Here is a 26,170-nt window from a genome sequence, read left to right on the forward strand (position 1 = left end):
CCCAGAGGCGTTCCCGGCCGCGGCTGCGGCCCTAACGGGCTCCGTCGGCGGCCGGGGGCGCCCCGCCCTTCACGGACCCGCCCCCGGCTCCATCTTGCTCCGGACCAGGTTGGGCCGTGACGCTGCTCCGCGGGGTCAGGTGAGGAACGGCGCCCCCTACCCTTGGAACCCCTCAGCCCCTCGGTTACCTCGCCCCGCCCAGCTCCCTGGCCCGCCACCCGGGAGTGGGCGGGGCCCCGCCTGCGGCCCTCGACCCGGCGCGGGGGACCGGGGGGAGGCTGGAGGGGCCTATAGGCCCCAGGGGTGGCCGGCGAGCCGGGGCGCGCATCTTGGGACCCGGGCTGCCTGGTGGGTTCGTTCGGGCGGGTCGGCGAGGTGGGCAGACCACGGGAAGTCCTGTTCGCCGGTTGTCTCTGCCCCTCGTCTGTCCGGGGATCCTAGGAGCAGTGAGGCCTCCGGCGCAGGCAGGTGGACCACAGGTGGAGGGACGGAGGCCAGAAGATGGCCCTGCTGAAGCGGCCCTCTAGGAGAGCTGAGTAGGAAAACCAGCGAGCAGCCAAGTCCGCCTAGACTTCTTGGTGACACAGCAAATTTAGGGAAACGGGAAATCTGTACTTTGCTTAGTGAGCCCTAGGACGAATGCGGAAGCCTGAAATTGTACACTGGCCCAGGTTTATAATTCTTGGAAACTACTGTAGGAAGTAGCATTCCAGATTTGATGCCTAGCCCTAAACGGCAGCAAACCTATGCGGATATGAGCCTAACCTGGGTGAACTTTTCTACAGAAGATGATGGCTGATGTCCACCATAAAGTGTCAGAAATGAAAGGAAGTCGTCCAACTGCCTCTAAACTTCCTCAATTTCTGCCAGTTGGTGAGGAAAACTGATCTGATAAAGTAACCTGTCCTAATTAGATAATGAGTATAATGAGTTACCTACCAGTCAGGGAAGGGGTTTCAAGTACTAGATAAGGAGGTAGAACAAATGGAAGCCTTTCAGTCCGCACTGGTAGTGTCTGCCTACCCTTTCCATGCCAGAGTCTAGACCTGCCTCCAGTTCTTTATCAAAGAGCCCTTGCTGGCAGGTTTAAATGGTCCTTCCCAATCAAGAGGCAGATTTTGGAAAATTGTAGTATCTACTGTTGGCCATCTTCATTCACCCTTCCTGTTTTGTTTCATTTGTTTCATAAATTTGGAACAGCTACCTCCTGTGTTCCTGGGCTTCATGCCATCTCTGAGACTTGCCTAGTGAGACCCAACCCTTTTAGTAGTTGACTCACTGGGTGGAGATGGTTTGGAGAACCAGGAATGCTTTTCTAGTCTTTTTAAAAGTAGTTGCTGACTAGGAATGTTGAAAAGGAAGTAAAAATTGTGGTTCACTAGTATAGTCTAATTATTCTTTGGGCAAAGTTGAGTAGTTTGTTGAGTCACCCTTGGGTTTGTTTAAGTTTTGTACAAAAGCTTTTAAAATCTGAAATAGATGATACATGCATAATTCCAAAAGGTCTATAGCTACATTGAAAAGTCTCATTATGCTCTAGTTCTCCTCTCCAGAGGTACTGTTTCGTACTTTGTTGAGTCTACTTTCAGGGATATTCTCTATATACAAATAACTGTATGTTTTACACATTTGGTTGCAAATTATCTATGCAGTTTTTCATCTTGCTTTTTTCCCACTTAATGTGACTTAGAGATGATTTCATATATGAATAAAAGGAGAGCTGCTCATGTTTTTTTTTTATTAAACTGTTTCTTTTATTTTTATTGGAGTATAGCCGGTTAACAATGTGATAGTTTCAGGTAGACAGCAAAGGGACCCAGCCATACATATAAGAGAGCTGCTCATTTTTAATAGTTGCCTAACATTTTATTGTATGGCTTTCCATAATCTGTTTTAGCTGTCCCTTATTAATGGTCTTTTAGGTTGTTTTTAATGTTTTATTTTGGCCAAACTGTATGGCTTGTGAAATCTTAGTTGCCTGACTACGCCATAGCAGTGAGAGTGCTGAATCTTAACTACTGGACTGCCACGGAATTCCCTCACCTTTTTTTGTTACAAATAGTGCTGTAATGAATAGCTTTGTATGTATAATAATTTTGCATTTTTGTAAGTATTTTTATAAAGTACATCCTGGAAATGGCATTGCCTTCTACTCTTTTATATTACTATTCTTTAAAATGTACCCAGATTCACTTTCTTAAAGTTGCTTTGTTTTCTTATATGCAGATAGTATTTATCTTCATTCTGTTCTGAAACTCTTGTTGGCATAATTCCTCTAGAACCCTTAAAGGTGAGACTTAATGTAGTAGTTTTAGACTGTAGAAATAGGACTTTGTCACTGGAACAGTTCCTGAGATTTAGAAATTTAAATAGCTTATATAGTCTTTGGTGCTATAACACTTGTTGTCTTTGAAATTATTAATTTCTCCCATAAATTACTTTCAGACTTTTTCTTTGGAACCTGACCTCTTTTACCCTTGGTCCATCTGACTGTTCTTAGTTGGTATTGCTTCTCCTTATTCCTTTTATCAACTGGGCTTGGAGAAGAAGAAAAAAAAAATGATTTAACATCCTTTCCATCCAGATCTTTGGATCCCAAATGACTGCTTTAGAACTGTCTGAATCAGTATTCTTATTATCTTTCTTAATACTTTTTAACTTCCGGTAGATATATGCCCACTCATTTTCAATTTAGCAGGTTTTTAGCTTCTGTATTGTGCTTATGTCATAAGGGACACAATAAAAACTTAAATTTATTTTCTAATTTTCCTATACTATACATTCAAAAGGCAGGCTACTTCCCCCTGCCCCTCTCATCTCTTTATCAGCACCTAGAACAGTGCTTTTTACATTGTGGGTTTTTGTAAATGTTGAACTGGATTTGTTTGGGATCTTTTTTATTTTAATTGGAGTATAGATTTACAGTATTGTGTTTATCAGTGTTGGTTTCAGGTGTATAGCAAAGTGAATCACTTATACATATACCCACTCTAGATTCTTTTCCCATATAACCCATTACAGAGTATTGAGTAAAGTTCCCTACGCTAAACAATAGGTCTTTATTATCTATTTTATACATATTAGTGTGTGTATATCATTGTTTGGGGTCTTGATAAAAGAGAAATACAAATCATTTATAGCTGTACTGGGGAGAAGAGCCAAAACACATATTGATAAACTTGACAAATTAAATGGTAGATTCAGAAATGCCTAAATATTCTGATATCAAAATATTGTTCACAGACCAGCAGCAATAGCGTCACCTGGAAGGGTAGTTAGAAATACAGACTCTCGGGCCCCATCTCAGAACTACTGAACCAGCCTGCCTGATAGACCCTTTCAGAAGATGTGATTTGAGTTAAATTGTGACAATGTGTATCTTCGAAGGCCTTATTCCTTATAGGAAATTACAGAGGACATTTCTTATTGTTGTTACAGAATGTCATACCCAGGCTATCCGCCCACAGGCTATCCACCTTTCCCTGGATATCCCGTAAGTATTGCCACTCGTGATACTAAAATAGCTCATGCCCTGGGAACAGGTGTTGTATAGGACTAGCCAGCCCATGACAGATCTTACAAATATGCTAGAGCAGGGGTATTGAATTCAAACAGCCAGAAGGACTGCGTAGAGTACGTGAGTGAAGGCAGGGTTGTGGAGAAACTACAAGGACTTGCGTCACCTATGGAAAGGCACCTGTTAGCCCACTTCAGCCTGATGTGGCCATATAGGGAGGTTGATTCAGTGCTGCTGGATATTCCATTTCTTTACGTAAAGCCAACAATCTAGATTTTATATGAAACTGCCCATTTTTTTAAAATTGGGAAATGCATATTTTTAAATGTTAAATACTGTATGATTCAATACAACATGTATGTAAACTAAATCCATCCTATGAGTCACTGGTTTTTAACCTTTGGGTTGGATGTTTAAAATAATTAAGAAGGGCTTGACTCAGAGAAGACAAATTGCAGTGGATTAGAGGGCCCTGGATTTGTAGTTCTGAGACTTTTAGTATTCTGAATACATGTTATAAATGTGCCACCAAGTTCTACTTTGTTGTTTATCTATACTGTTCTGAGGAATAACCTCATAGCTGAGGTTAGTGTATTTCAGTTTTATGCTCATAAGTATGTAGGGCTTCTTTGTAATTCTGGGTAAATAGAAAGAGGGGCCTATATGGATTAGTGACAATATGTGTACCTGTGTGTAAAGTGAATATATAGTTATCCTGAATTTGTCATAAGAGAAATGAAATTTGTAACTATGTTCCCAGGTCCCTGTGTACTAAACTGGACTCTGGCAGCCATTTCTGTCAGTATAGGCTAATGCTAAAACAGACAATCTCAACATCCCAGTGCTTCAACACAATAAAAACCTATTTCTTGCTTACTCCAGTCTCCTAGAAGTCAGTGGTGGGGATGATGGGAGAAGTGTGTGGTAGGGAGCTAAGAGACTTTGTTCCATTTCATCTTGTGGGTTTTCAGGCTCCTTCTATCCTCTGTTGCCTTAGTATATTGACTCTACCTACCATCCTCTATTGCTTTGGAGTCTTCCACTGGATTCTTTGCTTCCAGCTGGCAGATGAAGGAAATGAGAGAGGAAGAGAGATCTTAGAGGATTGGGCAGGAAGCCGTGGGGACCAGGCTGGAAGTGGTGTACATTAGTTCTGTCCACTTCTGTCCACTGTCGTTTACCAGTATTCAGTCATATGGTCCTATTTAACCATAAGGGGGTCCTGGGAAATGTAGTCTCTGTGGCCTGGGGAAAAGTTTAGTGAACATGTAACAGTCTCTTTGGGCTTCTTCCCAAGTGGCTCAGTGGTAAAGAATCCACCTACCAAGCAGGAGGAGTGGGTTCAATCCCTGGGTCAGGAAGATCCCCTGGAGAATGAAATGGCAACTGACTCTAGTATTCTTACCTGGGAGATCCTATGGACGAGGAGCCTGGCAGCTACAGTCCATGGGGTCTCAAAGAGCTGGACACGACTTAGTGACTAAACAACAGTCTCTTCAGACTTAGACATTGTGTGATCTGAATTGAGGTCCAAAATGTCACACCCAGTATGTGCTCAGGTCACTTTTTTATTCTTTCTGTTATACACAGGTCCAGTGTATTACAAGAAAGCCATGAATTCTCTTTCAGGTAGAGAGGCAGATCTTTCCCATATTTCCAGGTGCTAGGAAAATGAAGAAACTATACTGAGCTTCGCTAGTTGTTCATGAAGCCTTGAGGTTTGAAACGAGACACTCCCAAATAGAGAAACAGACTCTTCTTGCCTAACACAGGTAGATTTACATAAAACTGAATTCTGACAGACAGGTATCCTGACAAACTACTATACTGATAAACTTATGTGAGATACCAGGACTTCTGATGGGCTTTTTAGTATGTAAAAGAATCAGCTAGACCTTGGGTCTGTTTCTCAGTGATCACATGCATTTGAAAACTTTTCTGGTTTTTCAGCCTACGGGTCAGGAGTCCTCTTTCCCGCCTCCTGGTCAGTATCCTTATCCTAGTGGTTTTCCTCCAATGGGAGGAGGTGCCTACCCACCAGCACCAAGTAGTGGCTACCCAGGAGCTGGAGGCTACCCTGCCCCTGGTGGGTATCCAGCCCCTGGAGGCTATCCTGGCGCCCCACAGCCCGGCGGAGCTCCATCCTATCCTGGAGGTGAGTTGTGGGTTGTGGAAGTAGTGTAACACTTCTTTTCTTGTCTCTTTAATCCTTTTCATTCCTGCTTGTTTTGTATGAAATCAGAGTTGCTCTTAGCCTGCTTCCTACCTTAGATAGTAAGGACTTAGCTGGCAAGATAGAGGGATAAAGATTCTGAGCAGGCATGAAAGCTGGAGAATTCTCAGGAGCGATCTTCAAAAGTCTGTTGTGAAGGAATTAGAATAAATCTCATGGTCATAAAGGACTAATGGTTTGCTTGATAATTTGTAATCTTAAGAACTGATGGAGACATTTGATTTTAGCATGATTGTAACCTTAGGACAGCTCTGTCCACAAGATGTAAAAAAAAAAAAAGAAAAAGAAAAAACTTAGCACTTTTATATTGTAAGTCATTAGGGCAAATGAAAGAAGTAACATTTTTTTAAATGTATTTTTTAATGGGGAAGGAGTTGTTGAGAAGTTGAATTTAGACCAAAGGGACTGCTGCTGTAGCATTATAGAATGTTTCTTTTATTATTTGTAAAGTTTTCACTTCAATCATGAGACCTGTCACTATAGTTTATTTTTCTCTCTTGTTCTTCTTCCAGGCCAAGGGTTTGGAGCCCCCCCAGGAGGAGCAGGCTTTCCTGGTTATCCACAGCCACCTACACAGGCTTATGGGGGTGGCCCAGCACAGGTCCCACTACCTGGTAGGTATCAGTTGTCCAGAGAAGCACGATGGCTTGATATTTTGAATTTTTCAGTTGCCATTGAAAGAACTTAGTTTGTGTTTGGGATCATCTTTAGTAAATGTTTATACTAAATACTTCTTAGGTACTATCTGGTTTTATGAAAATGTATTAATCTGATAAAAAAGGTTTAATCATAAGATGGAAATAAGGACCTGTTTTTTTCAATTAAAAAAAAGTATCTCTCCTGAAGCCAAAAAAAAACAAATTCTTTAGGAATTTCTCTGTCATTCGTATAACATGAAGGGAATGAGCCCAGAACCATGTGCTGCCATCCTTTCCAAACAGAATCAGAATTTAATCTGGTTCAACTATTTTGTTCTTCCTTTTAAAGTATTATTTTTAAAGAAATTGTGTTAAATTGTTTTAAAGAAATTACAACATGGAATATTTTTAAAGGTCCTTGTGACCAAAGTTGTTTTTTGATTCAGTATATCATGATACTTAAAAATTATTCTAGTCAATAACATAAGTGTGAGTGTTCTCATATGTTTCCATATTCGTAATAAATCAGTGCTGTTTTGAAAAATTAGATAGTTAATACCTGTTTGCTGTATTTTTTCTTAATATATAGGTGGTTTTCCTGGGGGAGCGATGCCTTCTCAGTATCCTGGAGGACAATCTCCTTACCCTAGTCAGGTATTTTTCGTTTCTGTCTTTTAAATTAAGTCTGCTAAAGAAGGGCACTACTCCTTTATTGATCTTAGAGATTTCCTTGAAGCAGGGAAGATGGTCTATAAGAGACACTTAAGACTTTAATCTTTGCTTCTGATAGACTCCATGCTCTTTGGTCCACCAGTCTCCTGATGACTTTGATAAGACAAACATCGGTCCATTCTCTCAGGTGATGACACCCATACTCTTTTCTTCATAGAGATTCAATCATTAGATTGGATTCTCGGCACTGGTTTTAGTTCTCTTTGCTCCTCCCTTGCTGGCAGTATAACTATGAACTCAGGTGGCTGGGTGATTGATATTTCTAGCTGTGTTTTATGAAGTATTGTTTTATTTTCCATTTTTGCCTTTATAACTTTCCACTCTTCTTTCAGATCAATACAGAATCCTTTCCTTCCTATCCTGTTTTCTCTCCTGTTTCTTGGGATTATAGCAGTGAAGTGAGTAAGGTTTTCTAATGTTCACTAATCACTCAGTCCCCTAAACGTGCCTTCATTTGTTTCTAATTTCTTGTGTATTTGTCTCTCACTACTTCCTCGAGGGCTCATGATAGCTATTTTATCTTTATGTCCCTTTAGTGCTTGGCAAGCCCTTTAAGCGTGGTAGTGATTAATGTCTGTTAAATTGATTTTTCAGTAGTCTCAGAAGGCCTCCCATATATCAAATCCTTGCCCCATTTCAGTGTAGCTCCTTACTTTAATGTGAAGTTTTATTCTTTAACTGACTTGTTAATTCTTTTATACCCTATGCCGGTTACTAGGAACACAAGCAGGTTTACGTTTACTTTATCTTGATTTTCTCATTTCATACTGTCTATTCATAAAAGTCTAGCATTTTTAAGCTTTTTCTTCGGCTGGGTTGGGAAAGGGATTACAGTATTGGAAGAGAAACAATTTAACCATTTTCTGGCTTACTTTCCTGATTTGAGGTATTTGAGCTCCAGAGAGATTAAGGAACTTGTCCTGGGCCACACAGCTAGTGAATGACAAAGCTGAGACTAGATTCTAGCTCTTCTGCTTTGCAGAACAGTGGTCTCTTTGTTAAAATATGCTACTTTACTGATAGAGTAAATGATATTCCTTGAAAGCCCATAGTACGTTGCTTTCACTTCTTTTTTTAAAAAATGATTGAAAGTTGATTTTCAATCATATTATAAAGCTGTAGCAATTCTAATCATTTGTTATGATAATTTTTATTTTAGTTTAGTTTAAGCATGCATATACTTTTAAAGACATCATTTTAGGACTGAATATAAAAGATTTTTAAACATAAAAACACTTAAAGTAAAATACACATATACCTGCAGCTTATCTTGTGTAACAATTACCACCTTAAACTAAAACCAGGGAGTTAACAGAGCAGTAGATTTTGGAAGAGCTTTTAGGTGGAGATGGAATAGACTACCTCGTGAGCTCCCTGTCACTGAAAATCCTCTGGTGGAGGTTGGTTGCTGTGTGTTTGTCTTGGTTGAGTAGTTCAGGCAAGTGACCTCTCTTGCTTGATCCAATTCTAATTCTATGGCAGTTTTTCAGCAAGAAGGTTGGAATCAAATGGGTGTCAAAGGGTGGAACTCTTGGTGGCAGATAGTATGGGCTTTGCTGTGCTAGGAAGTCCTCTGTAGTTAGTGATTTGACCTCAAGAACATGGACCCTGATTTCTTTTGAGTTCAAAATAATGCCTGCAGGATGATAGTATTCTTGATGAAGAGTCACTTCAAACTTAGACTTTGAAAAAAGAATAAAACAAAGCCATTTTTCCTTCCAGATGAAAAATGGAATAGGTTTTTGTTGTTTTTAGAAACAAGATGACAAAATGAGAGTCATCAAACAGTACCTGATGGGAGTTAGTTTCTCTTACTACCTAGTTCAGTGTATTTTAAACAGAACCTTCTGCCCTGCTTAGGATTTTAGTCACAATGGTTACATCAAAGGAAACTTTCATAGTTTCATAAGCCTCATGTAAAGGCAATATGTTGAAAAAATTTTTCAACTTGAATATATGCTACAAGTAGAATATTTTCAGTTTTCCTTAAAACCACAATACAGATATTTCTTTGCTTACGTTGCTGGCTTAGAAACTAGTGACAGATGATTGTTAGGCTTATTGGCAGGAAAAAATGTATAGATGAGTGGGAGGAATTACAGACTGTAAAAGTGTTTGCTGAAAGATGGTCTGGTCTGCTTCTCCCCAAACACTTTGTCCCCACAGTTACTAGCATATTGCTGTATTCAATGGGTATAACTTGAGATACAGCTTCAGTTGCCTAAATAGCAGCTGAATAATTTTATATTTTGAAATGATGTTGATTTCATCTTTAAATGATACTTTAGAAATACGTGGTTAAATAAAATATATTATTTAAATTAATTTTTTAAATGTGGTGGGATATCATCTTGTCTCATCTCTCTTAAGCCCTGATTTGAATCTTTTAAGAAAACTAATAAACTGTTTCATAACTTTGTTTTAGAATTTTTAAACTTAATTTTGTAATAATTTCAGACATTAAAAAGTTGTAAAAATTATATATGGTTTAGTTACTAAGTGTGTCTGACTCTTTGCAACCCCATGAATTGTATGTAGCCTGCCAGGCTCCTGTGTCCATGGGATTCTCCAGGCAAGAATACTGGAGTGGGTTGCCATTTCCTCCTCCAGGGGATCTTCCTGACGCAGGGATCAAACCCAGGTCTCCTGCATTGCAGGTGGATTCTTTACTGACTGAGCCAATTCCTATATACATACCCTCTACTCAGATTCCCCAAATATTAACTTCTTACATAAATACAGTGATGGAAGAATTAATGTTTTAATGATGCTATTACTCCACCTTTAGACTTTATTCAGACTTCATTAACTGTCCCAGTAATGTCCTTTCGGCTCAGGATCAAATCCAGGATGAAACACTGCGTTTGTTGTCATGTCTCTTCAGTTTCCTTTAATATGAAATAGTTCTTCAATCCTTGTTTTCATCACCTTGACATGTTGGAAGAGCACTACCAGTTATTTTGTAAAATATTCCTTTATTTGGGTTTGTCTGATAAGTCCCTCCGATTAAATCTAGGTCATGCCTTTCTAACAGGAATACCACAGAAGTGATGCTGTGCCCCTGGTGCCTCTTATTGTTGATTTACCCTCTTACTGGTGATAACTGGGGGTGATCATTTGTTTCAGATGATGTCTGCTAGGTTTTCTGCTGTAATGTTACAAAGTATACAAATTATACTTTTATCCACTAATGTTAGCATCAAATTAGTGACTCTTGCCTGAAACACTTATTACTGTGGTCTTTGTCATTGGTGATTTTTAAATTTCTTCATAGACTGGTGTTTTAAAAATGTATCCAATTTATATTAACAATAAATAAATAAATAAATTTTTAAAAATAAAAAATGTATCCATTGTTTTGCTTTTTGGTTTGTCCTTAAAAAATTGATGAATAACTCCAAGAGTCTCTAGTCGTCGATTTCATTTTTGTGCTTTTCTTATTGTAAGCTGTTTTATTTTATGTCTAGTAATCAGAGCCTATACTGAAAATGAAGAGAGATTACCAAAATTACTTTGCTTGTTTGAAATCTCATTGGGCAACTCTGACTCTGCCTCCCTAAAGCCATTATTATATTCTTTAAATAAAACACTGCCACTCATCTCACACTACTCAGGGGTCAATCCCTTTCTTCCCCTATTCTCCCTTGAAGGAAACCAAGGCATAGAAAGATTGTGACTAACTTCACAAGCTTGACTGTCTTGTTTCCTGAAAGTTTGGTGTCTTGCTGTCTTTGGGCAGGAGAAGGATGGTCTGTATCTGTTCCGCCACAAAAATAAATATTCTTGTCCTGAAACCTCAGCACTGGCTTTCTTGCCCAAGAGTGATGATTGGAGAAGCCTTAAGTTGTTGTCTTATTAGCAGAGAAACCTGAGTTGGGAGGGATTTTTTTTTTTTTTAAGCTAGTGTTTCTTTTATTAAAGATGTTGAACATTTTTTCATATTGTTTTTCTCGCAGTTTTATTGAAACCCAATTGAAATAGAACATTGTGTTAGTTTTAGGCATGTATCATGTTGATTTGGTATATGTGTGTATTGTGAAAGGATTAGATTACCACAATAACTGACCTGGGTTTTATGCCTCTTGTTCTCAGCCTGCTGCGATGACTCAGGGAACTCACGGAACAATCCGACCCGCTGCCAGTTTCGATGCCATGAGAGATGCTGAAGTTCTTCGTAAAGCGATGAAGGGTTTTGGTAAGGAAAACGTATTTTTGTCTTATTTATAATCAGTCAAGTGATTGGATATAAAGTAAAACTAAGGTTTATATCATAAAACCAAGTTTAAATGTGAGCCTGTGTGCACATGCCTCAATTTAATCTAGCACCAGGAACCTTGTAATCTAAAAAATGTCCTCAGTGAGCACCCCACACAGACCTCATCCTTACTTAGACATGTGTGGTTCTTCCAGGTACAGACGAGCAGGCAATTATAGATGTTGTGGCCAATCGTTCCAATGACCAAAGGCAAAAAATTAAAGCAGCTTTTAAGACCATGTATGGCAAGGTATGTTTTGTTTTGTTTCATTTTCTTTTTAGGACTCAGCAAGAACAGTGGCCTGTAGGCCCCGAATTCTGTCAGGTTGGATACTATATTTTTATTAGTACTGATAAGTATAAAGTAGAGTGTTCTTGCCTGGAGAATCCCAGGGACGGCGGAGCCTGGTGGGCTGCCGTCTGTGGGGTCGCACAGAGTCGAACACGATTGAAGCGAGTTAGCAGCAGCAGCAGCAGCAGCAGCAGAGACAGCTAGACTTCAGAGACCCCAGAAGAGGTGTATTCAATATTTATTTCTCTTAAAAGCCTTTTCAGTCCTAGAGTAGTCCTTGATCTCATAATCATACCCATGTACTTTGTCTGGTAGGTGACACATGTTCAGTAGAAAGTAGATTATGACCATAATGATAATCATTAGCTTGGTTCAATCTTCTCCTTGAAGTGGGATTCAAGGACTTCTTATGTGGCCCTTGCTTATTCTTGCCCCGTGGCATCGTCTTTCACTTCTCTCCCTCCTTGTAAACATATCCTGTTTTACAGTTTTATAGAACCTCTTGCCATTCCCTGCACACATGCTTCTATGGTTGATATATGTTGTTTTCTTGTCCTGGAATACCTTTTCCTCTTTTGTTGCATGGCAAACAAGCTCTCCAGGATTTGGCTTGTTTAAGCTACTTTGTGAAGTTTCTCTCATTGCTTGTTCCACTGTGATCTCATAGCACTTTGTAAGACCTCTGCTGTAACTAATCTCAGTGCCCACTCCCTAAAAACTGTGAGCTGCCCTAGGGCAAACCATGTCATATTCATCTTCGTGTTTATAGTACCAAGGACAGGAACAATAACAGATAGCCACATAAATATTTGTTGAGTGGATGATCAGTGAGTATATCCACCAAGATCCTATGGCTGACAGGTGCCATGGCTTATTAAATATAAAGGGCGAGCGGGGGTAGCATTGGTTTGTCATTCAGATAGGAATCCTAACTTCTGACATTCTCTGGATCCAGTTAACTTTTCTCAGAATGGGAGTAGAGACCCGGTGACCTGATCCATCTTTCCTACTCTGCTTTCGCTCTCTGCCCAACCCCGTGTCCACTTCCTTAGTCTTAAGGCTCCTTAAGCGACACAAGCTCTAGGTTCCCTTAGGGTTCAACATCAGCCTCATTTTTCTCACAAAAATATTTTTTTACATTATGAATTTCTTTAGTTCACCTGTAGTCTGTGCTTTGTTGTCCTAAATTTTCTCGTGTATCACTTTTGAATTAAAACTAAATTCCCAGACTGTTTTCCTTATGCACTGCCACTTTTTCTCTGGACTTCTTATTAATAAAAACACTGTTCCTCTAGCCAGCTGTGGAGTCTTTGATTCCCACATTCTTCTTTCTCAGTCAGTCAGTGAATATTGTTTCAGTGCCTGTGTATGCCAGGCACTGCTTTGTCCTGGCAACTGATTATTGCTTGTCTTGTTGATCTAATCTGTAAAAAGGCTCATTAGAAATGTGTCTTCTATCTCCTTCTTTTCATTCCATTTCCACTGTCACCACTCAAACCCAAACCTTTATTACTCCTTATCTAAATATTCCAGTAGGCTAAATTTCATATATATCTTTGGTCATTATAATCCATACTGCCTGTTGTTTTCTCATGTAAAAATTTTCAGTCATTCCTCCCAGCATGCAGAATCAAATCCATGTTCTTTAGCTTGGTATTCAAGGTAATAATTCAAGAATATAGTTTCAACTTTGTTTTTACTAATGTCTAAAAACATTATTCTTAACAAAATTGGTTGTCATATTGTCCCATTGAATAAGCTTTGCTCATTCTTGTGTCTATACTAAGTAATTCTCAGCCTGAGCAGAATATCATAATTTCTTTTCAAATTTAAAAACACATGCAGAATCTCTGAGTATTCATTCTTGACATAATTTTTTAGAAAAATTCTGCAGATTGTTTTAATGCATATAGCCAAGGCTAGGAACAGCTTTTGTGTTCTTCTTTGTTTCCCTCCTCCTTACCTGAAATATATTTCTCCTTTCTCTTTGCTAATTTTTACATACCCTTCAATATCTTCACTAAAGTTTTCTCTGAAGCTCTCTAGCCCACTTTAACTTTTCCTACTTCAACTTATTTCTATGCTGCTTATTCAACTGGTGCTGGAGAACAGGCTGCTTTATTTTAGTTTTTAGATGTTTGTCTTTTCTTCTCAAATAAGAACACAATGATGATGATTTCTGCTTCCTCATAAAACAAGAACAGTTTCTTATACTAAGTAAATACATGTTTATCATTTTATTAATTTGAATTATTCTTTGTTTCCGATTCCTCTTTTTTTGTACCTGGTGTAGTGGCGGAACTACAATAAGTTTATTATTAAGTATTTATTGATAGAACGACTAAAATATATCTTCTTGAATATAATAAGCTTAAATACTTATTCCGTAGTGTATGATATTCTGAATAGAAATTGAGGTTTTCTTAAAGTAGTTCAATTCCATTTTTCTCGTATTTCCCTTAAAAAAAATTTAAGCAAAACAAAACTTGGAGAGCTCATGTACTGAATTTGTGTTTGTAATGTAACAGGATTTAATCAAAGATCTTAAATCAGAGTTAAGTGGAAATATGGAAGAACTGATCCTTGCCCTGTTCATGCCACCTACATATTATGATGCCTGGAGTTTACGGAACGCAATGAAGGTACTATATGGCATTTACTTTGAGTATTTTATCCTATTTCAAATGTAAAACCCCATAAATAATGGCAGTTCTGAGTTTACAGTGACAGGTAAACCAATATATTATTTTATATCATCTGAATATATAGAGCTTTTCAGTCTGGAGGCCAGAGTTATGTTTGGTGGAGCATTAAGATTTAATAACTTATAGAAATTTGCTTTTTGTTTGTAATTCTCTCTCATTCTCCCTTCATTTCACATAGGGAGCAGGAACTCAGGAACGTGTGTTGATTGAAATTTTGTGCACAAGAACAAACCAGGAAATCCGAGAAATAGTCAGATGTTATCAATCAGAATTTGGACGAGACCTTGAAAAGGACATTAGGTCAGATACATCCGGGCATTTTGAACGTTTACTTGTATCCATGTGCCAAGTGAGTATTGAATTAAGTGTCTGAGTGTTGGTGGAGGGAACATTCTTTACTGCCTACTGCCAGTGGGCATTCTTTATTCCTTTTAATATCTAGCCCCCTTGGAATCTTGACATCTTTAAGAGGGACAACAGAGAATCATTTGTATGGGTTTCTTTATTTCTGTATTGAAAATGATTTCTGCAAATCTGGTTGTTGTAAGGAATCAGCAATTAACCACATGAAGGTTGTATGAAATCAGAAATCAACTTGAGGCTCTGTGTCTTAGAATTAAGCTGAGTCTGTATTTTTAAGGATAGCATCGTTCTGCTAGTTAATTGGGACCATCAGCTGAAGATATGCAGGTCTGCCATGCAAGTGCGACAAGAGTGAGACAGAAATGCAGAGAACATTTCAGCATCCACTGAAACACTGTGCTTAAGTACCTTCCTTGTTCTGATTCCCTAGATTTGCTGGCAGAGTTGCAGAAAATTCTCCAAATAGGGTATTTGGAATGATACTATAAATAATCAGGGTATATTTGAAAGAGATGATACAAAAGACTAGCATACTGATTCAGTATCAGGAGTTACTGGCTATCCCGTTAGTACACAAGGCTGGACAGTCTTGAAGATTCTAAAAGTAGAGGAGAGGCTCTCAGAGCAAAGGGATGTAGTTGCAGAAAAGACTGTGTGCCAGAGCATGTGGGTATGGAAATGAGAAAACAAAGCAGATGGGTGGGAGGACATTGCATTTACCACAACAGAGCAGGAGGGTAGCTTAGCATGAAAGGAAAATCAGAAACAGAGATTTAATGCTAAAGAAATGATTATTCAGACTTTAATGAGGTGCTGAATGTCTCTTTATGCAGGGTTCAAGGCACAACCGTTTTATAAAATAAAGGACCCTCTTCCAGGAAGTGGCTTTCTAGGACAATGGGACCATAGTGTGTGCTTGAAGCCAAAGGCAGTCGTCTGTGGAGTGGTTGCTGAGCTCCTTTGCCTGTGCTGTATTCAGCCTATTTAGAATAGGCTTCTATACATTGCCTGTGCCAGTGATCTTCAGAAAACAATTCCTCAACCTTCAAGAACACGTCTCCGTTCTGTTCCTCAGACAGACACTAAGACTCTAGAGGGCGACCTTTTCCTTGTTTGGGTTTGTGTTTCTGTTTTAGAGAGAAACCAACGACCCATCTAAGCTTTACTCTTACTCAGGCCCAGAGCTTCCTCTCTCCCTCTCTCCCCCATCCCATCCCAGGGAAGAGTTTGGTCTATAAATGGATACAGACGGTCAGTACTTGTGTTACTTACATATTGAGATTACACTTGGATGAATGAAAGAAGTTCAGGAAGCCTCTATATTATATGCTTCCTCTTTTGGCTTAACTTCCTTGGTGGGAGGGGCCTTGTCTTGTCTGTGTCCCCACCACGTAGCACCTCCTGTTGGTTCTGTTCCTCTGGAGAACCCTGACTAATACACTCTGGTACCAAATAAGAGCTCCATACCTTTTAGGTACATGTAAATATAAAGTGGAACTCAGTATAATGCTGATTTTAAATCCCAGCTAAGCAGAATCATACTTTGTTAATTTGAATGGTAGTTCATATCTCCTAGGAGACGAGGTCAGCAAAGCATGGCTTAGGAGTCGCTTCATCATGAGAAATCTAAAGTTACTTCAGACCTTGGAGTTCAGGGATATCCAGCTTCTGGGACATCTCAGTGCATCTCTCCCTGAGCTAGACAAGAGACAGTGCTCACTGGCTCCGAACATGGACTGATGGAAGGAGACCCTATCACAAGAGAAGAGAAAAGTGAAATTCCTTTGATGGCCGAGGGATTTCTCCCAGAGGGTGGAAGTGGCTGCATTGTTAGTGTTCAGGACTTGTGGATCATGAGTCTGTGTGGTGTGTGTGGCCACAGCCTCTGGAGGTGCTATAGTTTGCAGTTTCAATACATACCAGTCTCTTTCTCCTGGCCCAGTTACCACCCTTCAAAGCACCTCCTCAGAGAAGCTTTCCTGGACTCTCCTGGGCCATTTGTCATTCCCTCTGAGCCTGCATTTAATTCCCAGAGATTTTGGTTGTAGCCCTAATCCCTCTTTGGAGACATCTTTTATCTCCTTCGTGGGAGGAATGGAGTAGTGATAATCATTTCCAATCTCTTTGGTTTGTATCACACCTAGACTTTCAATACCTGCTACTGGAGAAATGTTTATTGAATAAAAACAAAAAAGCCCCGCAGCTTGTAAACCAAGGATCAAACCCCAAAAAGTAATTTCTTTAAGAATCCCTGTCTCTTTAGTCTATCGAGAAAGCTTTTTAAACTGAATGTCAGTAAAATTTTCTATACCTTCAAAAGTAAAATGTCTGTCTAATTTTTTATGGAAACGTTTTCTAATTTAGCTCTCAAAGCCCTGTAAAACCTCTCGTTTTAATATAACCTCATCAAACCATGATCATACATTATAAAATCCATAGTTGGCAATGTAATAAAATACTAGTTACACTAGTATAGTTTCTTTGGAAATGAAAGATAAGCGTGACAAACTTTATGCATTAATTTTTAGTAAATTGTCCTTTTAAATTCAAAAGTGACCAGATTGGAAAACCTTGTTTTAAAAATAAGACTTGTATCACTTTCCTCTAACTCCTGCTTTCCTTTTTTTTGCAGGGAAATCGTGATGAGAACCAGAATGTTAACCACCAACTGGCTCAGGAAGATGCTCAGCGTCTCTACCAGGCTGGTGAGGGGAGACTAGGGACAGATGAGTCTTGCTTTAACATGGTTCTTGCCACAAGAAGCTTTCCTCAGCTGAAAGCTACCATGGAGGCCTATTCCAGGGTATGAGCTTTTCTTTTGAAGATTTTGCTTCTATTTTGAGGTGTCAGAATATTTCAGCCCCTATACTTTTTTGTCTACAGATGGCTAATCGAGATTTGTTAAGCAGTGTCAGCCGTGAGTTTTCCGGAAATGTTGAAAGCGGTTTGAAGACCATCTGTAAGACACTTTTCCTGTTTTCGTGTTTTGCTTCGTTTTGTTTGTAAATGAGTGTTACCTGTTTCAAATAACTTTGAATAGTTGTTCCCATTAAGTGGTGATTCTTAGTATAGCCTCCCTGGAGTCTGCTCAGGCAGAGACAAGCTAATCCTATGTTTTTATATGCAGTTCCCTATGAATGGTTGGTGGTGTGATCAAATAGGATTGTTTTGGAATTATTTGGTCGTTATTCTCTATACCCTTCTTGAGGACTATACAAAAATATATAATGGATTGTAGCATTTCCATTAAGGTAAATGGGAAGCCCTAAGGAAACTACAGAGTGCCATTGCACAAACCATCATTTTGAGCCCCCAAATGCCTTTCAAGTATTTAGACAAAGGAGACCCTTTTCCATTTGAAATTAAAAGCCCAGTTTTTGGTCCTGATGTCCAGAAGCTTAATGAAATGGAAATTTTGTTCTCATGGAGAATATAAGACTAAAGAGAATATTAGTAACACATTGGTATTAGCAATTGAATATCTTATAAATACTACTATTGTAATTGTAGCTAACACAATAACATACAGTTAGTCCATCTCTATGAAAGGTAGAGCCTTTGCTAACTTAATTTTCTTAAGAGAAAACATGTCAGATTTCTTATTATCATTCTCAAGTCTGTGTTTTCTTATTTATCTTGGAATCTATCTTACATCCTTTTTTCAGTCAAAGGATACATTTGACATCTAGAATTCAGATTTTAGTCATTTTTCCATTTAGTTAGGTACTACCAGGCTACAGTTGCTACGCATTTTCTCATGTTAAGGGGGAAAATGTTAAGAATCTTAAGTGACTGCATCTGTGGAGAGAAAACAGGATTTACTGGCCAGAGGGAATCTTGCAGAATTGAAGGTAGACTGTCTGATGTAGCTGGAAAGAAAGAGGGATGCTGAGAAAAATCGTGGGGGAGAGCACTCTATAACTCACCTAAGATTTCTCAGATAATTAGATGGGAAATGCTCCAAAGCAGCTGGAAGTGATAGATGGAGCTGGTGTGTGGACATCTCGTCAAGTCACGATTGCTCGTCTAAAGCCTCTCTCGCTTTCAGTGCAGTGTGCCCTGAACCGCCCTGCCTTCTTTGCTGAGAGGCTCTACTATTCTATGAAAGGCGCCGGCACAGACGACTCCACCCTGGTCAGGATTGTGGTCACTCGAAGTGAGGTGAGGCGCTCTCTTTCTGTCTGATCGTCACTTGATTTTGAATGTTGATTCTTTTTTCTTAGCGATATTAAACACAATTTTTCTTCCAGTTTTATTGAGATGTAATTGACATACCTCACTGTATAAATTTAAAGTGTGCTGCATAGAGATTTGACTTACATCAGGAAGCAATTATCACAATCTTATAAAATACGAGATTAAAGGAAAATATTTTTCCTTGTGATGAGAACTTTTAGGATTTACTCTTTATAACATAAAGCAGTGTTAATTATATTTATCACATTGTATATTACACCCCTAGTAACTTATCTTATAACCGGAAGTTTGTACTTTTTGATTGTCTTTCTCCAGTCTGCCCCCCTCAATCCGCTACCTCTAGTAACCACAAATCTTATTATCTTTTTGTTTGAGTTTGTTCATTTTTGAAGTGTATTCGCCTACAGTACTCTGCTGGTTTCTGTTAAAAGCATTGTGATTTGATATTTCTATACATTTTAAAAGGATTCCCATGAAAAGTCTAATTATGACGTATCATCATACAAAAATATTAACGTAATTATTGACTGTATTCCCCACTCATTCATACTCTTCACTCATTTATTTTGCAACTGGGAGTTTGTACCTCTTACTCTTTCACCTATTTCTTTCCCGCCCCCAACCCCCTCCCTTCTGGCAGTTACCTGTTTGTTCTTTGTGTCTTTAACTCTGTTTTGTTATATTTGTTCATTTGTTTTTTGAGATTCCACATGTAAGTGAAATCATACAATATTTGTCTTTCTCTGTCTCACTTAGAATGTTAATTTCTTAAAAGTTCCTCTGTTGGTTGTCAGTCCATGAGTGACGTTAAGAAAAAGCTCTCTTTTTCACTGCTGGTAGAGGTTGTATAAAGCATAGCGTTCACCTTCTTCCTGCTGTGAGAGGCTTGCTTTAGTGAAACAGACTGCCAGGGAATTCAAGAAGAGGTTTATCTTTTGGTTTTCACTTTGCTTATGTAAAAAACTGTATGAGGGAATTCCCTGGTGGTCTAGTGGTTAGGGTTTGGCACTTTCACGGCCAAGTTCAGCAGTCAGGGAATTGAGATCCTGCAAGCATGAGGTGCTGCCAAAAAAAAAAAAAAAAATCAACAAAAAGCTGTATGAAAGACCTATGCAGATTAACCCTATTGGACATAAAAATTCTTAAGATTTAGCATGCACGGTATAATAAAATAACTTTAAAAGTTTTATCTTTATCTTTTTACTTAAATATAGCCTCAAATATATTTCTTTCTTTGACTTTGTATATTTAGTAGACTCTTTAATTGAAAGAAAGCATGTACTACAAAATTATATGAAAGAAGTTAAATCATTTTTTTAAAGACAACTATAATACAATATTTGGAAAAACTTTGTTGTGTCTTTGTTTTTAGACTTAAAATTTTCTAAGCAGGATCTCTTTTTCTTTAATTATAATAAAATATACATAACACAGTTTACCATTTTAATCACTTTTAAGTGTATAGTATAGTTCCGTGACATTAAGTACATTCCCATTGTTGTGCAACCATCACCGCCAGAACTTTTTCAACTTAAAAAACTGAAAATCTATATTCATTAAACAATAATTCACCATTCTTTTTGCTTCCCAACTCCTAGCAGCCACCATTCTATTTTCTATCTTATGTATTGCAATTTGACTTCTTTAGCTAATTTATATAAGTAGAATCATAAAGTATTTGTCCTTTTTAACATTTTTAGGGTTCATCCACATTGTAGCATGTGTAAGAATTTCCTTCTTTTCTAAGGTGGAATAATATTCCATCGTATGTATACATTGTGCTCATGTCCGACTCTTGGTGACCCCATGAACTATAGCCCGCCAGGCTCCTCTGTCCATGGCATTTTCCAGGCAAGAATACTGGAATTCCTTCTCCAAGGAATGTATACTTTACCTTTTGTTTATCCATTCATCTGCCAATGGACACTTGGGTTGCTTCCACCCTTTGACTTTTGTGAATAATGCTGCTTTTAACATGGGTGTGCAAATATTTGAGCCTGTGTTTCACTTTTGTGGATACTCAGAAGTGCAATGGTTGTGTCATATGGTAATTCTATTTTTATTTATTTGAGTAATTACTATACTGTTTTCCAGTGGCTGCACCATTTTACATTCCTACCAGCAGTGAACAGGGATTCCAACTTCTCTGCATCCTGGCCAACACTTTGCTAGTGCTGGTATAAATGCTAGCTATAAAATGTCAGTCCTTTGGTGTTTTTTCCCCTCTGCTTTGGTTATAATTAGGATCTTTTCACTACTAAAGAATAATTTTAATAGATTATCAGTTTTCTTTAACAACTTTTTTCTAATATTACAAACATCGTGTCTTGCATGCAGATCGATCTTGTGCAGATAAAACAGATGTTCAGTCAGATGTATCAGAAGACGCTGGGCACAGTGATTTCAAGTGACACGAGTGGAGATTACCGAAAGCTTCTTCTGGCCATTGTGGGCCAGTAGGAGAGATTTTTATAAATGAATGAAGCTATTCAAAGCTTATCCTTCAAAGCAATGACTGACGTGCATGCAGCAACATCAACCGTCACCTAACCAAAAGAGCTTTTACTAAGGACTGTGTCAGGGTATTGTGCTTGGTTTGCACATGTGGTTATTGCCTTAATTCCAATGTTATTTTTTTCTCTATGTACAATCAAGTAAAGCCATATCACAATGATGAAGTAATAATGCAATGTTTGTAAAGCGTAATTCTCACTGCACTTATTCTAAATAGGACACCGAATTGAGTAAAAGTCACAATAGTTTCAAATTCTGTGTAATAATATTGAATAAATTTTAATAAATAATATTGAACATTAGAAAAAACTCTTTGCTTTCCATTGGACAGTTATAGTTGATAGTATGTCAAAATTGTATTACTTTTTAAAACAAATTCAGCTGTTTTGACCTAAAAGAGTAATTTGCATCTTACTTCACATAAATCAGTATTCTATATTCATAAATGTTGAACTTTCCACATAGAAAATAGTTTAGTATTGGCTGTAGCAGCTTTTTAAAAAGAGATTATATGTTTATATGCCTAAAATACATAGCCTACTTTTATGTCTACTAAGACTGCCTATAGATCTTTATTGGCCCTTGATTTAAAAAAAAATTATAAAATACTTTAATTTTAGTTGCAGTTTAATCATGATTCAAGAAAGTGAAGCTTGACACATAAAAAGTGCCAAATGAATGAATGAATGAATGAAGCTTAAATCATCTTCCTGGGAGACTGAATATTAGTTTTTTGGAGAATTAGTTCAGGAACTCAGTTTGTGCTATAGCAGTGTGATTTCAAACCTGGGTTTATTCCCTGTACTGAGCAATTGCTTATTATGTTGAGCATTACAATAGGAAGTTAGGGAAAGTACAAAGGAAGGAGGTTTGTAATCTAGTGGGGGATCTAAACAAAACTTAGGATACAAGGAGATTGTTAGATTATAAATTCTTCTGAGAATAATAACCCTATTCTTTTTGTTGAACTCCCTGGCACAAAGCAGATATTTAATATATATATGGTGAATGATTGTACTAAAAATTGAGGGAAAGAATAGTAAATATCAATTATAATTCAATGAACATTTGTTTGGGGGTAAGTGCCAAGGGACATACATGCAAGGTGGTATAAGACATAACCTTACTCTTAGAGAGAGAGGCCTATGTATAACTGTAGTGTGAGGCGAAAGCAAGATACACTCGTAGAAGGATAACAGGCCAAGATAGATTTCTGACATAGATTTTGGAAAAATAACTAACAGCAATAGGATTTGGTAAAGGAAAAGGGGTGTCAGTTATTAAAGAAATTTGTGAGAAATATATTTTTAAACTTTTAAAGATTGAGATATAACTCATATATCATACCGTTCATCCTTTTAAAGGGTACAATTTCGTGGGTTTTTAGGATATTCACATACTTGTGCAACAGTCACCACAATCGATTTTTGAATATTTTCATCACCCAAAAAGAGAACTTACACCCATTAGCAGTCAGTCCTTCTTTCCTTTCTTCCTGCCTGTCCCCTGGCAATCGCTAATCTACTTTCTGTCTCTGTGGATTTCCCTGTTGGGGGCTTTCCGTATGAGTGGAATTATACAGTGTGTGGACCTTTGTGCCTGGCTTCTTTTAACTAACGTACTGTTTTTAAGGTTCACCTGTGTGGTAGCATGAGTCAATGTTTCATTCTGTTTATGGCTGAATAATCCATTGTTTGGTCCATTGTTTGGATCTACATTTTGCTTGTCCACTTATCAACTGATGGATATTCGGGTTGTTTTCACCTATTTACCATTATGAATAATGCTGCTATGAATATTCATGCACAAGCTTTTCTATGGACACAAATTTCAATTCTCTTGGCTATAATAACAGGAGTGGAATTGCTGGTAGTAGTATATTTAACTTTTTGAGGATCTGCCAAACTATTTTCCAAAGCAGCTGTACCATTTTACAGTCCTACCATCAATGAATGAAGCTTCCAATGTCTTCATTCTTACTGACACTATCATTGTCTCTTTGATTCTAACCATCCTAGTGGATGTAAAGTGGCATCTCATTGCAGTTTTGATTTGCATTTCCCTAATAACTAATGAATATATTTTCTTGATTGGCCATATTTTCTTGATTATCCATTTGCATAGCTTCTTTGGGAAAATATCTATTAAAATGCCTGCTTTTAAAATGGGTTATTGAGAATTCCCTGGCAATCCAGTGGTTAGGACTCCATGATGCTGCTGCTGGAGGCCTAGGTTTGATCCCCCGTTTGAGGAACTAAGATCCCACAAGCCACGTGGTCCCAAAAAAGATTATGATGTATATAAGGTAGGATAGTTAGCACAAATTCAGTCGTAATCTTCACTTGGGAAAAAATTCAGGGAGAAATGTCTTACTCAACAGTTACTTGTTTTTATTTTTGAGAACTAACTTTAAAAGCATTTTTCTCAATTTTTATAATTTTAATATGTTTATTAGCAGAAATGCAATTTATTTTTAACTTTGGACTCTGGTGACTCTCCATGGAAAGTAGTGTGAGTGTGTGTATAGTTTAATAATTTTTTTGAAATAATTTCAAATGTATAGAAAAGTTGCCAGGACAGTACAAAGAACTCCCATGTCCTCTTTACCTAGATTCTCATATAGTTAATACTTTATTGGTTCATTACTCTGTGTGTGTGTGTGTGTGTGTGTGCATATGTCTTTTGTTATTAGTCTTTATCTGAACTGTTGGTGGGTTGAGAGAGCAAACTGCAGGCATGCTGTCCCGTCACTCCTAAACACTCCAGCGGGTGTTTTCCCCTGAACAAGGTCACTCTTCTACATAGTGGCAAACAATCTTCCACATCAGTAAATCAATATTGGTACAACACTACCACCCAATCTATTAAGCCTATTCAAATTTTGCCCACTATCCCAACAATGTCTGTTTTCATTTCTGGGTCAACATCCTATACAGAAATACGTACTGCATTTAGTTGAGTATCTTCAGACTCCTTTAATCTGGAAGAGTTGCCAGTCTTTTGTAGCTTTACAGTTTTATTAAAAGGTACAAGCTTATATTATAGGATGGCTTACAATCTGGGCCCTTTGTCTGTAGGAACACCACAAAATGATGCTTTGCTTTTCTCAGTGAGTCTCATCAGGAGGCATAAAATGTAGACTCCTCCCCACACTGGTGATGTTAACCTTGATCACTTGATCATGCTGGCTTCTTAAATTCAGTTTTTCCCTTTGTAATTGATTAGCATTCCAAAATCATGCCACTAAACTATTCCTTATCAAATTTCCACATACCAGCCTTAGCACTGAAGACTCCTGTCTAAATCATCCACTTCTATAGTTGGTGCCAAGTGGTAATTCTCTATTTCAATCATTTCCTCTCCATTATTGGATTGGCATTCAACTGCTATAAAGAGCTTTCCTTTCTCTTCATTATATCAATGTGAACTTGTGTATTCCTATCTTATTCAACAGATTGTGATCTATTATTATTGTTTACTTTGATGTTCAAATTGTCTGATTTGGCCAGGAGCCCCATTTTAACATTTTAAAGTATGTATACTGCTAAGATTCATCCACACGGTGAATAGCTATAGTTCATTCATTTCGACTGCTTTGTAATATGCGATTTTTTGAATATATCATCAGTGTATTCATCCACTCTTCCTTTGGGTTGTTTCCAGGTTTTTGCTATTGTATTTTGCCTTTCCAACTCTGAGGTAATGCTGAATTTCAAATATATTAAATTTTTCCATTAACATCATATACGTGGAGTCTGTTTATTGTGTAAATATTGCGCACTAGAAGCAGAGTGGTTTTGCATTCTTCCAACAGTGTGAGGCACTTACTTTGCAAATATTGTCTTAGCTGCATTTTTCACGGAGAAAGACTTAAATGATCTGTTTTCAAAATAGTTTAATAAAGGTTTTTATCGTTAAATAAATTTCCTTTTGGTTTGTCTATTTATGGAGGGTTATTGAAAGAAAGGAAATGGCAACCCACTCCAGTACTCTTGCCTGGAAAATCCCATGGACGGAGAAGCCTGCAGGCTACAGTCTATGGGGTCGCTCGGACACGCTGGGCGACTTCACTTTCACTATCGAAAGGAAGGAGTCGAGAAAGCAAACTCGAAAGTGGAAAACTTTGTACTTAGCCAACACCCTGGGTAAGGGAAAGCGGCATCTACGAAAATACGAAACCCCAGCCAGACACGGAGGTTGTGGCTCAGGAGCAAGGTTTCCAGGGCGCACGCGCAAAATCTCACCTGGCGCCCCCCTCCTTCTTTCTTCCCCCGGGCAATGTTATCGCGAGTCTTGGGATCAACTTGTGGTGATTGCGGAGGCAAAGTTATCGCGAGAGGTAATTGGTTGCTATAGTTGCGAAAAACGCTTCTGCGGCTGTTCGGTAAGATTGATAGTACTCCTTAGAAAATCATCTCTTTTCGGGCTCACCACTCCAACCCTGCGGCCACACCGCGTTACCTTAGTCTCTTCTCCTTCAGCTTAACCCACAGGCCGCATCCCTGCACGATTGTACTCGCGTACAGACCTGAAAGCTGCCGACCCCGCTAGGCCCCCGACTCTCCCGCCAGGCCCAGGCCTCAGCCAGACTCAGAACCCACTTCCCGGTTCGCGCCGAGATTCCCCCACAGTAAGCGCACACTGGGCTTCTGTCTCCAGACCACCGCCAGTAACATCATCTTTCATGTAAACTGTTCCTTTTTCGGTGTTTTTTTTAGCTATTA

At 38.4% G+C, this 26,170-nt stretch overlaps 2 protein-coding genes across 9 annotated transcripts in view; both read left to right on the forward strand.

The window, feature by feature from the left end:
• ANXA7 (annexin A7) lies at window positions 1-25,369 on the forward strand. Of its 4 annotated transcripts, XM_040242462.1 has the most exons (15): window positions 1-139; window positions 2,227-2,290; window positions 3,439-3,493; window positions 5,468-5,672; window positions 6,263-6,364; window positions 6,978-7,042; window positions 7,453-7,518; window positions 11,213-11,315; window positions 11,531-11,625; window positions 14,196-14,309; window positions 14,551-14,721; window positions 17,368-17,538; window positions 17,619-17,694; window positions 18,784-18,896; window positions 21,270-25,369. In XM_040242462.1, the coding sequence occupies exons 3-15, from the start codon at window positions 3,440-3,442 to the stop codon at window positions 21,390-21,392; spliced, it is 1,458 nt and encodes a 485-aa protein (XP_040098396.1). In that variant the 5' UTR covers window positions 1-139; window positions 2,227-2,290; window position 3,439; the 3' UTR covers window positions 21,393-25,369. The 4 variants fall into 4 exon arrangements, with proteins under 4 accessions (XP_040098396.1, XP_040098398.1, XP_040098395.1 ...); XM_040242464.1 differs by lacking the exon at window positions 7,453-7,518 and having other exon boundaries at window positions 21,270-21,755; XM_040242461.1 differs by lacking the exon at window positions 2,227-2,290 and having other exon boundaries at window positions 36-139.
• A 431-nt stretch (window positions 25,370-25,800) lies between these two features.
• Window positions 25,801-26,170, forward strand: part of CFAP70 (cilia and flagella associated protein 70) — an 83,057-nt gene continuing 82,687 nt past the window's right edge. For all 5 annotated transcript variants that reach the window (XM_040242404.1, XM_040242406.1, XM_040242407.1 and 2 more), the window contains exon 1: window positions 25,801-25,830. The gene's annotated coding sequence lies outside the window, so the exon portion shown is untranslated. The remainder of the gene's footprint in view (window positions 25,831-26,170) is intronic.

This window comes from Oryx dammah, unplaced genomic scaffold, assembly GCF_014754425.2.
Source record: "Oryx dammah isolate SB20612 unplaced genomic scaffold, SCBI_Odam_1.1 HiC_scaffold_6, whole genome shotgun sequence".
Taxonomy (NCBI): Eukaryota; Metazoa; Chordata; class Mammalia; order Artiodactyla; family Bovidae; genus Oryx; species Oryx dammah.

What these genes read in the sequence shown, in the direction of transcription:
- ANXA7 (XM_040242462.1), top strand. Translation starts at nt 3,440, where the DNA reads ATGTCATACCCAGGCTATCCGCCCACAGGCTATCCACCTTTCCCTGGA. An exon ending in CACCTTTCCCTGGATATCCC is followed by an intron (nt 3,494 to 5,467) that starts GTAAGTATTGCC and finishes CTGGTTTTTCAG; the next exon opens with CCTACGGGTCAGGAGTCCTC. An exon ending in TACTTGTATCCATGTGCCAA is followed by an intron (nt 14,722 to 17,367) that starts GTGAGTATTGAA and finishes TTTTTTTTGCAG; the next exon opens with GGAAATCGTGATGAGAACCA.